Raw genomic sequence first — 17,542 nt, 5'->3', positions numbered from 1 at the left:
CAAGTATGCAAATTAGGCCGGTTGTTCACATGTTCCTGATGTCAATACCTATTACAAAATGAAAATTGCAAATAAAACACAATTTGTTGCGACGACATGTTCTCTCTTCCTCCCCTCACACAAACACACAGAAGAAACTGTCTTGGGCCATTTCTTGTTTCTACTCTTCAGATACTTCGAACTTTTCAGAGAATCTTTTGTATACGCTGAAGGGCAAGAAGAGTCCATTTGTAAGGAAGAAACAGTCTTCCTTTGCAACACTAACTTTATGTTAGTCACAGAACCTTTACTTCTGCTTTCATTGCCTTAAAACGTGCCGGTTGGAAATTGAGTTTCGCATCGGTAGATGAAAGCCCGATGGCCTAAGAGCCGTGTACTTCAGTGGCGGATCGACGTCGTATATCGGATCTCCATTGTAATCACTTTCAGAGTCCTAAAGATGCTATCTATTTATGGGAGGAAGATTCGTTTCTTTTTGTTTAGGCTACAATACATTTGTAAAATTTCTTCTTTGTAATCAACAATCTGAATCATCATATTTCGTCCCTGACAATACTTCCAGTATACGCAAGTAATGGCCTAACGCTCTGGGACGACAAAAACAATTATACAGGGTGTCATTTTAATGGCGCCCACGGACCACAAATTCGTATAGAGGACATCAAAACAAACAACTTTTCTCAGTAACGTTTTTCTCGTTGGTGCATCATTTCTGCGCTACAGCTGTTCAAAAAAGACCGTTTTGCCGCCTGGATGCTGGCAACCCAACACAACATTTGATCGTATGTGTGACGTCATGTCCTACGGCGAAACATCGCACGGCAGAGTTGCAAGGTACACACAAATTTTGTGAAAATTTACAAACTACCAACCACATTATTAGGTGCAAAACGAAGCGAGAAACGAGTCTAGTAGACCGAACATCATAGCCCACCAGCCAGAAGATCAGCAGTCATCTCAGGGGAAGGGGGAAGTGAACCAACAATATGAGAAATGGTAAAAACGTATTCAAAATGAAGTGTCAATTTTGGATTTTGTCTCAGCCTACATGTCAAATATCAACAACAATACATTTTATTGGACTTACAGCTTACATGTGGCTGTTTGTGCCCAGTTACATGTCAAATATTTGCAAATCTCGTTGCAAGATTGATATCTACAGGTTTGTGTCCAGATGCATTGTGGTACTTTTGTGCTGATAACGGAAGTATCCGACGTTCACGTTGTTACATTACGGCTAAAACACGTACAACCACAGTAACAATCTAATTATGAATCAGTAGCGAATATACTGTCCTGTTCATAGTTGAAAACTATTACATTACATGTATATCCGGTGCATAGATAAACACAGTCGTCGGAGAGCTTGGAGCTTGTATTACTACTACTTATATCCCTGTTTTTTCAACCATTTTTGTCACTTGCCTCATAATGCACTGAATATACATTATATTATATGTTGCTTACCTTTGGAATTTTGAGTTCTTTCATATCTAGTATTTTATCATCTGTTCAGTGTGTCACAGAAAACTAGTATCAGAAGGACGAAGTGGATAGACTAAATTGTAGATGCCAACTTGGTAACTAGATTTGCAAATATTTGACATGTAAGCTGAGACAAAATTCGATATGACCACTTCCACTTGAATTCTGTTTTCTTTCTACCAGTTTCGTGTCGTTTGTTTACTTCCTGTTAGGTTAAAAAACGTGTTTTCTCGTTTTCTTTTACGGTACATAATGTGGCTGATTGTAGTTATGTCCTTTTTCACAGAATATGAGTGTTCCTGGCAACCCTGGAACGCATCGCTTCAGGACGGGATATGACGTCACAAATGCAATGAAATGTTGTGTGTGGTTGCCAGCATTCAGGCGGCAAAACGAGCTTTTTTGAACGACTGTAGCGCCGAAATGATGCACCAAGGAGAAAAATGTTACTGAGAAAAATTGTTTGTTTTGATGTCGTCTATACGTTTCCGTTGTCCGTGGGCGCCATTAAAATGACACCCTGTATATATAATATGTGTGTGTGTGTGTGTGTGTGTGTATGCATATATAATTATATATATATATATATATATATATATATATATATATATATATATATATATATATATATATATATATACACACACATACACACACACACACACACTCAGTGGCGGCGATTGGCTTCCAAAAAACTGGGAGGGCAAGGTGATAAAACTATGGGGCAAGGCCAGTTTACTTTCCCTTGGCACACAAGGTTTAGCAATAGTGCGGAGGCAAAAGTGGTAAAAAAGCGGGGGGAGGAAACTGCCCCTACACGCGCCCCCCTAATCGCCGCCACTGTATACACTCTGTCCCTGGAATCTCTGGAGCAACTGAACGATTGATTGATTGATTTGCTTTATTCTACTTCGCTTTTCTGCCACTTTTGGCTAATTGCGAAGATGGGGATGAGTGATGATATCATGAAATTGATGAATGGATCCTCACAAACATCCATGCCCTGGCCGGGATTCGAACTTCGGACCTCTGGCGTCGTAGCGCGATGTAAGTATCTCTGCGCAAGTAGTGCCTCGAGACGGGTCGACCAATGAACGCGTGGGAGTGCACGGAGGGGAAAATGCGGCTGCAACTAACAACCGTTTGCAGCAGTGTGCACTGCTTTATTCCGCCAACTCTCTCTCTTCTCTTCTCTATCTGCAAAGCAGTGCAGATACTATCGTATACTGACAGTAAAGTAACAAATTATACATAAAACAAAATCGAATGCAACCAAGGCAAGAGAACTTTCTAAGTTGATAGCTGGGGCATCTCTGATCTGGTAATGCCACTGAGGGGATACAGATTCTCCACACGTTCTCAGCCTCTAACATAATCAAGGTGACGTGATCGGCACCAAGCTCTGGCCATCTTTAGCTTCCATTTCTTCCCTCCCCAAGGTGACCTTAGGCAGGGGTAAAGCAAAAAAAAATTATGTCCAAGATCGAACCGGAGTCATCAACGTAAGAGTCAAAGGTTCTACCAGCTGGAGTACAGCAGTTGTTGAATCTGAACATTGTATGTAGATTTAACTTAGTTTCTCTTGCTCATAATCAGGGCCTCCCCGATGGCGCAGTGGTAACGTCTTCGCCTTGTAATCAAGGGGTCCCAGGTTCGATACCCGGTGGAGGCACAAGTGGTTCGGATCCCACTTTAAACTGTAGGTCCAGTCCCGATTAGCCTTACTGTGCATAAAGTGGACTTAAAATATCAAATCAAAATCTTGCTCATAATCTGTATGTGATGATTTCACGCTCTAGGAAGTGAAAGAAACAATGGTGATAATTTAGAATAAGATTGACTGAATGATTGATTTCGTGCTTTAAGTTCACTTTATGCACAGTAAGGCTAATCGGGACAGGACCTGAAGTTTAAAGTGGGATCCGAACCACTATGTTCCTCCACCGGCTATCGAACCCGGGACCCCTTGATTACAAGGCGACGACGCAACCATTACGCCATCGGGAAGGCCAATTTACTATAAGATAGGAAACAATGGAAACGTATAGTGATACATCATTCTTGTCAATTGCATTGTATTCCGAGGAAAGACTACCGAATATTTTAGTTCCCATCTAAGGCCTGTGGCATTCATCCAACAGCTGTTTCAAGTAACCCTATATTTCAATCCTTTGAGTTCTGGCTTCGTTCCATCCTATCTTGGGCAGCCTCTCGGACTAACCCTGCAATAACCTTCTTAATACGCTCGCCGTATCGGGGAGAATTATCGCCCAACTGTGTCGGGCTACAAAAAAAAAAAAAAACCGTAAGTGTTGTATTAACACACCGAGATCCGGGAGGCTGAGAAAAACAATACATTTAGCCATGCGTCTTTTCAAAATGGGCCTCTTATTAAAACGTTTTGTTACGTGACTGCCACAAATTTCGGGAAGATTCGAGCTCCAATTTCAGAAAAGTGCTAGAATTTTAGATTTTGAAAATGGCTAATGGGGCAGTGGGTGTAACTGGGATTCACAATGACGCAATTCCAAGTGCCAAGAATCCAATATCTTATCCCACACTATCTGCTACTTTGAATTGCTCTAATTTGGCAAGTCATTTGTCCAGAGGCGATTGTTCGTGATTGCTTAGCTTCACGGGCTTTTCTAAGCATTCAAGATTATCACTCTTGTTTCATTTGCTTGTTGATATTCAGTTTATGCGTCGCTTTTTATTCGAACGATTTCATTGCTGCAGTGTACATTGGAAGCTATTAATTCAATTGAAACGGGGACATTTAGACCTATAATTCTTGTGTCGTTAATCAATGACAATGAAAGCTTTTAACGGTATTCGGTAATACATTTTAAGCATGTGACGAAGAGGAGGATAAATCATTAAATAGAGCTCGATTTGTGACAGTCCAATTCCAATGAAGTGTTTCCTCTCTGGCAGCTTTCAGTTGCGAAATGATGCTAAACTTTCTGCAAGTAAAGGCTTCCGTTTCTTCCATCAATGTTATTTTGATATAAGTCAATTCAGTTACAACGAATGTATATTGCTCGATGGTGCAGTGGCTAGAGGATGCCAGTGTTTCCAGGTTTGAACTTTGAGTTCACCGCGTATTAGAAATGTACTCCATGACACGGGCTAGGTGGCAGAACAGCCCCAGGCTGAATCTCGCCCGGGAAATAAATAATTTGAATTTGAATTTGACTGCATTTTGTAGACTAGTGAGGATTGGCGTCTGGACCCACCACAGCCAGTATAATCTTCGTGTGGGGTTCGTGTGGTGTCAGACCTGTATGTTTGTGACTGTCCGTTCATCCATCTCACCTTATCACCATTCATCCTCATCTTCCCGATTAGTCAGAAGTGGCAGGAAAGGGAAGTAAAATAAACTAAATCAAATCTAACGTGGATCTTCTACATGGTAGTCGGATGTCGTACCATTTGAACCACTACGACTCCCTTCTTTTCCATTTTTGACGATCGTAATGGATGAATGGTAACCATGAAAAATGTTTATAATTTATTTTCATCCATTCCCGTTGTCGAAATTAAGTTACAAACTCAAACTAAATTTGTGAAGAAACCAAAAAAGCAGAGAAGCATGTAAGAAGAGAAACATTATTCAAAGGAAAGCATAATCGAGCACTGGGTAGTGTCTGGTTAGTTTGAGGCTTGCTTTGGTTCACGGACAGGCAAAAAGACGTACTGACAAACGTGGAAGTGCCTCTCTTAGTTTTGATAGAGTACATTGGTTTCTTGCTGAAGTGGAACGTTCCGGCACGAAGTAGATTTGGTTTTGGACGAAGAAGGACTCTTTCTGTGTAGGTGCCTTGCTTTACGCTGTTTCATTTGAGACGTTCCTCAGTAAAAGGAAAAAAAGTGTTCTTTGAACGAAACGACGCGTCTGTTTCATGTCAAAGGTCTGGTTTCCAGTGAGCAGCATCCTACCAAAAAAAGAACTTTCTCCTTTTGCTTTCCAAGTGCTCCTGGCTCCTCTTTCTACGACAAACATTCAGCACTGAAAGACATTTCTATACACGTCAAAAAAAATTTCCCTTCTTGAATATATTTTGTCTGCTGGGAGCTAGTATGTTTACAGCTAGAATTTCAATTGATGTCTTTCTTTTGGCCACCTTGCAATATTACCCAAACATAGACAGCTATATGCAAGCTCAGCCTTTAATTTCCTGAACTCATCCGTGGCATTGTCAAGTCGAAAACTAATGTTGTATCAAAATCACAGCGGGCGTTGGACATTCAGTATCGAAATTTATTGGTAATCCTAAAGGAAAACGACATATCAAACTGAATTTTGAATTTGAATCAATTACCAAATCTATGGAGGTAGACGACCGACAACAAACAATGAATTTTCACATTGCATAACATAGAGGATTCAGACCAATGGACAAGACAGACGAATACATTTTTCATGCTACATTCTGTCCCTGGAATCTCTGGAGCAAGCGAACGAAAACAAGTCCTCTGAGCAAGCAGGGCTCGAGGAGACTCGACCAATGAACGTTTCAGATGGTAAGTGAGTGAACGGAAAGGAAAACGCGTCTGCAGCTACCAGCCACTTGCTGCAGCGCCCACCGTTTTGTTCCACCCACTCGCTTTCTTCTCTTCTCTACTGTTATGCGTAGCCTTGCTCCATAGATTCCAGAGCCAGCGTGTATATTTTTGTAGTATTGTGTAATACTGTTAATCAGGGAATAACTAACGTACATTCGATTAACAGGAGGTGGTTGTGGAGATTGAGCAAGGAATTTTCACAGGGACCTGGAAACAAAGGCAGGGTGTCATCACTCCTAGGGATATTTTTATCACCCCTCCCACCCTAATACACAACATCAATTTGAACGTAACACATTTTACAGAAATATTTCCATCATCTTTTCAAATGAAAACGTGTTTCTGAAATCAGTATCGTATTGAACTTTCAAACATCATCAGTGCAGTCATTGACAACATATCTAAGTATATCTTGTTATAGTCAGTGTGCGAATTAAGCTTTTTGCTTTGGGCGGGGGGGGGGGGTATGCTCAATCAGTGTCGTATTTGTGATTTCATTTCCAGGGGAAAACGTTAATTCGCACACTGAGTATAGTCAATGCTTAACAATATTTTTGACAGTGCGTGCATTAAAAATAGTCCTATTAATAAATTTAATACAAGAAAAATCTATATATTGGTAGTCTTCTTGAATCGTCATTATCATTACAAATCCTTCAGCAAACCGACCGAATTGACGAAAAGATTGTATTCAAGATCCAACAAGTTTTCTTTTAATTTAAATAATAAAAAGGTAAAGGTGTTCCCCTGTGCTTAGCACCACGCCATGAAGGCGTATAGGGGGTGTGGGGTTAACGCCCCACACTTTCTTGATCCGGTCGTGAGTGGGGTGATGTGATCAGTACCACGCCCCTGACCGCCTTTACCCCCCAGGGTTTCCCCCAGGTACCCATGTTATTCGACGCTGGGTGGACGCCGGGGCCGCTTTCAACGTTAGAGAAGTTCCCGGATTTGAACCGGCCGGGGATCGAACCCGGGACCATTTTAGCATGGTAGTCAGACGCGTTACCGACTGAGCCACCGCGGCCACTTTAATTTAAATAATAATTTATTGAAAACAGCTACAATTCTTCTATTACAAGGAAATTACTAATAAGTGTGTTACAAAATGCAACAACACGCAAAAAATTAGAATTCAGTAGAGCTAGCTGTGAAAGAGAGAATGCCTGTGAGATTAATATTCTAAATATTGTGCACTGATTTCTCCCATCACGACAACGGAATTCCTTGCATAATTTGTCAAAATATCCATTCCGAGATTGTCTATACTCTGTTCTCCGGGAATCTCTGGTACTGGCGTACGCAGGATTTTTTTGGGCAGGGGGTGGAATTGTAAAGGTGCAGGTGCATTGATGTTTTCTACGGGAACGGCATACACAATAAGATATTTCGTATATTAAATACTTTCCACTCTCAAAAATTGCAATCGGGGGGGGGGGGGGGTTAAGGCGAATTTGCATTTACCACTAGGATTTTTCCAGAGTTCCTCACTGCTTTTGTTTGAAAATGTTAAATTTCTCAAAATTTCGGAGGGGGCTGTAACCCTTTTAGCCCCCTCTGCGTACGCCAGTAAGGAACAAGCGAACGAAAACATGTCTCTCCGCATGTAATTACTCGAGAGAGCTCGACTATTGAACGCGCGAGAGGGGAAGTGGAGGGGAAACGTGGTTGCAGCTACCAGCCGTTTGCAACGGCGCGCACTGCTTTGCACAGCTCACTCGCTTTCTCCCCTTCTCTGCCGTTTTCCGCGGCCTTATTCCAGAGATTCGAAAGACAGAGTGTAGAGAGACTTCATCTAGATAATTATTTTGTTTTCTTAGGTATTGATATCAGATTTTTCTGTATGAATTAATGCGAAATTTGTTTCTTGTTCGTTTCAGACTTATGTAGCGGATATCTTTTTCGCTCAGACGTGGAAAGACGGGAGACTGAAGCTTCCGGATAACATGACGTCGGAGTATAGGTTGTTGCCTGTGTCGTGGTTGCAGCAAATGTGGCGTCCAGACTCATTCTTCAAGAACGCCAAGAGAGTGACCTTCCAGGAAATGACCATACCTAACCATTACGTGTGGCTCTACAAAGACAAAACTATACTCTACATGGTGAAGTAAGTATCGTTTTTAGTTTATAACTCTCGTTTACATTCATAAACTCGCACTTAACATGGAGAATAGGCATGTTTCTGAGAAAAGCATAGATGCTCTATGAACATAGCAATTGCGTCAGTTGACCCTTAACGTTTCAACTATTCTCAAAATATTAGTTCCAAAACGTACACTATGTGGTTATTTCCCCTTACGTGCCATTACTTTATATCATTTCAAGAAGAATTTGCAACCAATTTGAAAAAAAAATAAAATATTAAGACTTTAAAGGGATTGCCATTTCTATTTCAAACTATGACACATAACAATTTTAAGGTAAGATTTTGTCTATTTTACTGATAAGACATAGTTGCGTTCAGAATATAGAAATATAGAACGTGCATGTAGTATGAAACGTTTGTTTTAAATGCAATTTATGCCCAGGAGCTCTAATTTGGATTCTACAGAGTGTTTGATAAGTCACTCCCTATTTTTAAACGATTATAAGTTCTATATTTGGTATTCGTTTCTGTTGCAACTAGTGTTATCAATCATTCCATTCCTTGAAGTTTTGTTTGACATGCTTGTCATGACGAAAGATGCTCAACGAAGACAGCCGACAATGATACCATCAACACCCCATTCAGTACATATCTGTATTGTTTATAATGGAATATTCAAATCTTCATCTGGAATTGAAATCACAGCTCAGTGTCAGTTACTGCTCTATCAAGTAAAATTGGATTTATGAATCTAAAGTACTTTTTATTGGCATGTTAGTTCCTAATACCAGCTCAAGATTAAAAGATGTTAAAATTATCATTATTAATATTAATTGTAACTTTATTCAGCGGAGAAGTTCACCACATGCTGTTATCACTATTTTATTTATTTTATTTAAAACAACTAAATGTTTGAATGAAATAAATATTTTTTCCAATGAAAAGTTCAGTTTTATGAAACAATTGATGAAATTATGTTTTAATACAAGCAGTAAATAAAAAGTAAATAGGAGAGAAAACTAGTTTTTTTCCAGCTATACAATGCGGAAAGTAAAGTAAATTCCAAACTTCTTGCTTTCGCCTTGATTCACTTGCTTCTTGTAGGTCTTGATTTTACTTGGGCGACAGCAGCGTTTCTCGATCAGTGTCTTTTATCTTGCAGGCACATTAACTCTTTCAGAAAACCTTGAAATAACAAATCCCGCAGATACATTTTTTTTTTCTAGCTCTTGTGAAACGCTTAAGAGAGCTCCGGATTTAGAAGTATTTTTCTTTATCCTGTCTTCTATTTTATCCACCGCGATGCAATGTCGCTGCCGAGTCGGCGATCTTTTTCTGCTCTCGGATTCGCCTTCGACCACTGCAGCTTTGGCGCGAATGCGGGACAAAGGCCAGAGGCCATTTTCAAAGTAATACACAACGACAACTCCGTGCGTTCCTTTGACGCTTCGACGTCGTTCTGCTTAGAAATAGACACAAGTAAAGCTACTTCTACAGAAGCTCGTAACATTCCTCTGGGCCTTGGACCTGCCACAGCAACGATGTCTTTTTAAATTAAAAAAATTCTCGCACACACACCCAACACCATCAACTTAATTAATTTTTGGCTTTTCTTGTGCTCAAGCTTTCAAAGTACACTCTGGTTCATCTTTATTTTTATATACGACTTCGCATAGCTAACAAACAGCGATCAAATTCTGATAATTAAAATTTAAACATGTATCATGGACAAATTATGAAATTATTCAAAATTTAAACGTTAAATATTTAAATTACGAACTTCTCTATGTATTTTACATTTAATTACACGCTCTAGGTAAAGATCATCATTATATTTATATTAACCTTATGAAAGTTTTAGTAGAGTTTAAATTTATTGGATAGCTGTAATAATGTTGAAATGAATGGCATAATGCACATATTTTGGATGTTAGTGTCTAAATAGATTGTTTCACAATCCTATCCTACAGTTATCCTTTCAAAATCAAATTTATCCTATCACCTGTCTGTTTCAACTATCGAGTCTCTACAGTAAGAAGCCAAAGGAAAGGACTACAGCTATACTACAATTGAGGTCCATTGCAGAAAGTACTAGCAGAGAGTCGACCCAAGGACAACTATATCCCGTGTTTGGTTGGACAAGGTCATGGTCCAGCAGAGACAAAATACAAGTTTGAACCATAACCCAGTTTTGGAACCCCCAATGGAACTTATCCCTCCCATCACATGTTTTATTCAAGTTTATCATGAAATTATCCGTCATCACGAGATTGTTTACCATAAGAAAAGAGAAGAGGTAAACATTGCAGTTTACAGTCTCCAAGAAGATCCCCACCCTCGTGAATCTTCTGAAATAAAGAAATCCTCGAAAAATTTTCACAGTGAAATATCCCTTTCTTCACTACAATAAAGTGATTTTATCAAGAAGAAAATTACTTTCCCAGTGAAATCCCAGAAGAATTTTTTTTGCAATTCTGATATTTTTATTTTAAACCCCATGGAAATCTTCAAGAAAATTTTCAAGTGATATCTCATCTCATCTCTACGAACGAACGTTCTAAATTGTAATCACATCACAAAGTTACACATATTTCGCGCACATACGTTTTCATGCAGACAAGAAACGCAAAACTATAGTGTGACGTGTAATATGCTTTAATTATGTATCCAGTATGTTTTACAGCCACAGACAATTGAAACCAGGACGAAATTTCGACTGTTTTCAAACTAAGAAATAATCTTCGCACAGAATATACATACTGAATATACATAATTTGGTGAACACTAGTGTACATAGTGCTGTGTGTATATAGTGTATTTTTATTAATGCTACAAAGTGTTATTACTTTATATAATATGGAAAATACTGATCTACAAAAACACACGTTGTTCGCTAACAAGTTTAGTGGAACACAACTCTTGGCTCATCATCAGTCAAACCACAAAGGTAATTACTCTCGATTCTTGTCTATCAGAATCACAGCCAGGAAGCAGTCGCTAGAAACTCCAAGTATTTCTGAGTAAAGATATTACATCAATCTTTATGGGGCACCAGGTTAACAAACAACTTTTAGGAAGTACAGATGTGCATCGACCTGGTGTTTACAACAGCAATCCTTGGAGGATAAATAGTGTGTATTCTGATAGAGGGGGATCAGAGTCAGTTCGTCAGTTGATCAGTGAGATCTGAACAGAGAGCATGGGATTATAGACACGACTGGAGAGAGAGTGGTCTTGCTACGCACATCGGTCTGAAGGCCTGATGCAGGTCTGACACCAAGGTAGTAGTGCAGTTACACTCTACCTACACTACGACATCGGAAAGAACAAGTCTATGTTCTTCTTCCATACCACAAGACTTCGAGAATATCAGCATCTAGTTGAATCAGGTATTTTCCTAACATCATGCCGATACAATCGTAGTGAGACCTAAAGTCCAAATTAGTGTGTATTGTGTGTCCATTGCCATTCACTGCTATACAAGTAGAACCTCTCGCATAAGTGTTATTTGCCAAGCGAATGTCTGCGATGCAAAGTGCTATCGCAACACGTGGGACATCTAATGGTCCCACGTTGAGATCCCTGCGTTCCTAAGGGAACGATATGCAACCATCTTGATATGAACATTCAAGCAGCGCTATAAGTTAAGGAGGATGCAAGGGATGGTATCCCCCAGTTTGCAAAGGTTTGCTGCCTATCAACGTGTTAAATGAAAGAAGTGCACCCCCTCCCCCGCCAACACTCAGCTTGTCCCAATTCTCGATCAAATTTCCTCCCATCTAGGAATTTCCACTTCAAGCTCTGCATTCTAGTAAATGTTTTGCTATTCCATCTGGATGCTAAGTAGCAATACTGTAGTTTCCTCTTCATGTATATTTTTGTACCGTTACTTTGTTCATTCACATTGTAGAGATACTGGATTTTACAGAAGTAATTTCTGCAGACTCTGACAACTTTTCCTCATTACAGCTATTATTTCGAAAGATTCAGGAACATAATCTGGATTATACAGGTCTTCAGTCCCTTTTTCAACTAATTCAACTGGGTCCCCCTCTCTTTCTATGATTCGTGAACAAAATTGATTGGGTGGGGTAACTATGCCTGGAAATGTTCTAATTAGTTCATGGAACATGCCCCGTGGTTAACAGCCCTAGTCAACTGATGTTCTTCTTGCCTGATTGTTCTGCATGATTTACTTACGAGCAAACATTTGGCCAGGTGGGTAGAAAATATTACATTGCAAAAATTTCACTTAACCTAAGTATGGACCTAATGGCTTCAGCTTTTGTGGAATACTTGTTGTACGTTTCGTCATCTTGTTCTGTCAGAAGGGAGAACTGATCACTTTTTGAAGGCTTGACCGCACCACAATTCAAAGAAAACCAAGCAAATCTGGAATACCCCATTATGCTTGCAAGGTGAAGCACCCGAAAATATAAATTAATATCTGATGTCTTAAAATGTCTTTAAAGCAATTGCCATGATGATAAAAAAAGCACGTTGGTTATTTGCTGTAACAATATTAAAGGTGATGGAAATATCCTAAGCCTGCTTTTCCTAGGACTATTTGAGATTGATTGATAGATATTAAGTTATTTTACGTCGTTTTTCTGCCTCTTTTGGCTAATCGCTAAAATGAGAATAATGATATTATGAAATTGATGAAGAGACACTCCCAAAGAACAATCATCCCAAGACCGGGATTCGAACCTAGGACCACTGGTGTCGTGCCGTGCAGTGGTAATCACTCCACTACGAAGGTCCGCTCCTAGGCCTACCTGAATTGAAATTGGTTTATTTTGGGAATCTCGCACACACAGGATAGTGCTACAAGTACAGACTTTTACAAGAAAGTTATATTTTCTTTCATACTATAATACAGGATCTTTTACAAACATACTCTTATCGCAATACAGACAGTGGCGTGCCTAAAGGGAGGGGATAATAACCCCCTCTGGCCTAGTAAAAAGAATGTCAGAGGCAGGAAAAGAAGGCAAAAAGATAGCTGCCTACTAAAAAAAATGTATAGCCCTTCCCCTCTTTCGAAAGTACTTGGTACGCCACTGTATATAGAGCTTAGTAGAGCTTTGTTTTTAAGCCCACTTTATTCATAGGAAGGCTAATCGGGACTGGGGACTTGAAGCTTAAAGTAGGATCCGAAGAACTTGTACCTCAATGTTGCATCAAACTTGGGATCCCTTAATTACAAGGAGGCGACGTTACGACTACTCTATCCATCAAAAAAAGAAAAACGAAAACTATCCCTCAACTTGTCAAGACATGGGCTGTTCCATTTGGAACAAAGAAAAGTAGGAGAAAGGGCTGTTTAACTTTTTGATAGGGGAGGAAGTGTGGTAATTTACATTGACATTCTTTACATTTTAAAACTTTTTTTCTCAAAAATGGGACGAGGCCCCAAAGTTTTTTTCATTTCCATGTATTAGTACATGTATTCAGCTATAATATGGCATACTTAGTATATTTCTTGCTTGATGCTGTTTGGAGAAAAGTTTAATTCTAAAGTTGTGGATTTAGCAATTTTTGAGAATTCAAAGGGTTATATCTGCTAACAGCATCCATATCCAAGTAATGTGCTATATCAGGTAGCTTGTCCTAATAGTGAGCTTCAGTGCCCAGTAAACAAATCTTTGGGGTAGTGTTGCTTAACCAAGATATTAAGGACCGAAAACAGGAAAAAACTGCATTTTGGACCCTCTTTGTTGCCGCATTACAATGGAAAGCAACAATGTCCCATCAAAACAATTGAATGTATATAAGCAAACAGTCTTATCTTTACAGTATATTAAAACAAAAGTTTGGGATGTTGTTGATTTTTAAAAATGATACAGCACTCTGAACTTACCCATGTTTCACTTTTCATGAAAAATGGGTGATCTGATCTTGAACTTAGATATTTTCTACAGGGGAGGGAAAAAATTTTCAAGGTCTCAAAATTGCACAATATTCATTCCTCATGACCTACTTCAACATATAAAAAAAATCAAGCCAATCAAAAAATACAACTATCCAAATATTCCTTTTTTGTTCGAATTTCAAAATAATGCCTCTTAAGATGGGTTTCAAATAATAAAAATATAATGCCAATATTTCAAAATTTTTACGGGATTAACATTTGTGCCTCAGCAGGAACGAAAGTCTAGTGTGCCCTTCCACGTATTAAAGAGAACTACTTACTACACCTGACTGGGAGAGGAGACACGCCATCCCATCTGCTCTATATTTACTGCAGGAGTTAAATTTTGACGTGTGCGTACTCATATTACTTGGCTTATGTAATAAGTAATTTGTATGAACAAATTTTCCGCCACTGCACACAACACAATTGTAATCGTATGTTGAATAGGTTCATATTTATAGCTGCCGATCTCTGTGGCGGAGTGGTTAGCACAGCGCGCTTAAAAGCCAGGGGTCCCGGGTTCGAATTCCGGCTTGGGCATAGGTTTTCTTTGTGAGTGTCCCTTCATAATTTTCATCACATCATCACTCATCCTCATCTTCGCGATTACTCAAAAAGTGGCAGAGAAGCGAAGTAAAATAAATCAACTAAATAAATAAATACATTTATTAAAAGCCAAAGTGTACAGCAAGGAATAGAACCAATTCTTCATTCAAAATGTTACTAAAGCCTTAGTCACAGCTTATATCGTATACTCTTGTTGTAGAGGTCAAGGTTTGTATTGAGTCCACTTTATGCACAGAAGGGCTAATCAAGCCAGAACATGACATTTAGTATTGTACATGCACCACTGCAACGTGCCGCTAATGGAATTAAACTAGGTGCCATAAGATGGATGCTAGCTATCTAGACGCCATATGGTACAAATGGTACGGAGCTTGACTGGTATGCAGACGATACAGTTTTCTCCCTCGATGCTTTAGGACAATCTGGTCTGAGAACCCATTAACCTCACGTGAAATTAGCTCCTTTAAGAGATTATAGATAATGCAAGAGACTACCACAGAAAGTGTCACGTTTTAAAAGCGCAGGATAATCTAGAACACTAAATTACTAAACATTGGAAATGAGCAAGAACAGTTGGTTTGCGTATAGAAAAATTGTCTAGCCCGATATGAAAGTACACATTATGAATGAAAAATTTAATCAAATAACGTACATGCATATCGATAAAGATACGGTATATCTTCATTTCCATTTTTCTAAAATGTTTCTCAAATGTGTCTTGTGGCGTCAAGAGACATACACGCCACACAATTCCTCACAAGAAATCCAAACTCAAATTCGCTTCTCGATCGGAGGACAAAATTCTGAATCATATCATCTGTTTCGCCAGCACATCAATAGTACGTCACACCAAGTCATAAATATGGAAGAGATGGAATCTTGGGAGCGGATTTGGTTCCGAACCACCGGGATGCTTGGGGATGTGACTGGATTTTGATATGAAAATCACTTTTCGCTTTATTTGCGTTCTTTTTCAAAGTAGATTTCAGCATCATTCGGTTCTATTGAGGCATGGGATTGAAAAAAATACCATGTAGAGCCTAGCCAATATCATACAGGTTGGAAAGAATTATCCAATCGTTACCAAAATTATTGATATGACGTGTTGTGTTTTATAATAGAAAGTACCAAAGATATGTAACATTTCAACCACTGTAGACAGTGATAAGAGAGACAATCTGGTATAAAAATCGTCGTTAGAACCAGAGGAACGTAACTCCAATTTATCAAATTTACAGGAAAGAGGAATTAATGTATTCTTAGGAATACGTCTGACTCTTAAAAAAGAGTCAGTAAACTGGATATACGTGACTCCACCTTACTCCTAAGTATTAGAAGTGAATATGTGTCGATCTGACTCCAAATAGAGTTCTTCAGACGTGAAACGTTAAACAACCGAAAACAGCATTTTTGGAGTTAAATTCTTCAGGTTATCATACGACGAAATGTACGTACCATGTTTAACAAAATTTATTTGAAGGTATTTTGGTGTTCTCTAAGAGTAACACACTATTTATTAAGTAACAATAATAATAAATGAAACTTAACAGATTATTAGAAACTGGTTACAAAACAATAACAGGCGTGTAGGTTTACAGAAAGGAGCAAATGAACAAATTGCATGTAGTATAACACAACTATAACTTCCCAAGTTTATTTCAATTATTTGCGCATCAATTTGTCTTTAATGGCTTCACGATAGGATATGTTGATCCCCATCTTATGGCAAATCCATTGAATTGGGAACAATCTCAAGGCTATATAACCATTAAGAACATTAATAAAGGAAAGGGGGAGTGTTCTGGAAGGTTTTTTTTAGCATGTAAAACTTTGCTGTTAAGCTTAATAACTCTTTTGTTTTCCGTACCGTTTTCAAAAAACCTAGAAATCCATTGGGAATTTACCTTCGTCTGGTTTGCTCAATGATGGCTATGGCTCCAAAACTCTTAAACAGTAATTCAGAGTTTAAATATGAAAGTGGATTGTATTGAGTTTGAGATGGATAAACTTTTCTTGTTCCTAAACATGTGTTACTGTGTATGGTATTTCAGTATTCTTGATTCTTTTGGCTAATCGCGAAGATGAGTACTGGTGATGAAAAGGCACTCACAAAGAACACCCATGTCCAGGCCAGGATTCATATCCCGGAAGCCTGGCGCGCTATGCTAACCACTCCGCCACGTGTCATGTGCCGTGGCACACCACTTGAAACAATACGCAAGGAAATAAATTTAGGGATATGCAGCGGGTCTCGCCATTTTGGTGTGAAATCTTTTTAGTTAAACAAACTTTTTGAACTTTTATGAATCTTATTGCCTTGATGAAGCTAATCTCTGAAATTATGAAATAATTTATGAAACGTTTCTCTGTACTTAGTAATTGTCTGTTTTCTTCTCATGGTTTTAAATTATTTTAAATTAAATTATTTGAAACTATTCTTCTCTTTTCAGACTGAACCTGCTGCTGTCCTGTGCAATGAACTTCCAGACTTATCCGCACGATACTCAACGTTGTGCCATGAAGATTGAGAGTTGTAAGTTTTCTTTTGATTCATATTTTTATAATTATTATTACACATATTAATCTGATTTTTTGGATTAGGTAAGATGTTTGTTGGTGAATAGTTTACTACAAGCTAATGGGGAAAATTGGGGTGAATAATGATTGGATGAAATTGGTTAAAGAACACCTTAAAAAGAACCACACTCATGCAGGGGCAGGACTCAAACCTGAAACCTTCCACGGCAAAATTGTGAATCGGCCACTCAATGCTTTCGGCTATTGTGATGTATTCGTGTGTCTACTTCAAGGGGTTCCGAGTTCGATACCGGGTGGAGGCACATAGTGGTTCGGATCCCACTTTAAACTGTAAGTCGAGTCCCGATTATCCTTTTTGTGCATAAAACGGACTTAAACAAACT

The 17,542-nt window shown here is 38.8% G+C and overlaps 1 protein-coding gene across 1 annotated transcript in view; it reads left to right on the top strand.

Moving 5' to 3' along the window:
- LOC145981016 (glycine receptor subunit alpha-2-like) overlaps nt 1-17,542 on the top strand; it is a 358,476-nt gene that overhangs the window by 277,073 nt on the left and 63,861 nt on the right. Inside the window, exons 5-6 of the mRNA XM_083114116.1 lie at nt 7,932-8,158; nt 17,072-17,154. Coding sequence (XP_082970242.1) covers nt 7,932-8,158; nt 17,072-17,154 — 310 coding nt within the window. The remainder of the gene's footprint in view (nt 1-7,931; nt 8,159-17,071; nt 17,155-17,542) is intronic.

The sequence above is a fragment of the Lepisma saccharinum genome, chromosome 2, assembly GCF_977018435.1.
Source record: "Lepisma saccharinum chromosome 2, izLepSacc3.1, whole genome shotgun sequence".
Classification (NCBI taxonomy): Eukaryota; Metazoa; Arthropoda; class Insecta; order Zygentoma; family Lepismatidae; genus Lepisma; species Lepisma saccharinum.
Note: the sequence above shows the minus strand (reverse complement) of the source record. Positions and strands in the feature narration are given on the sequence as shown.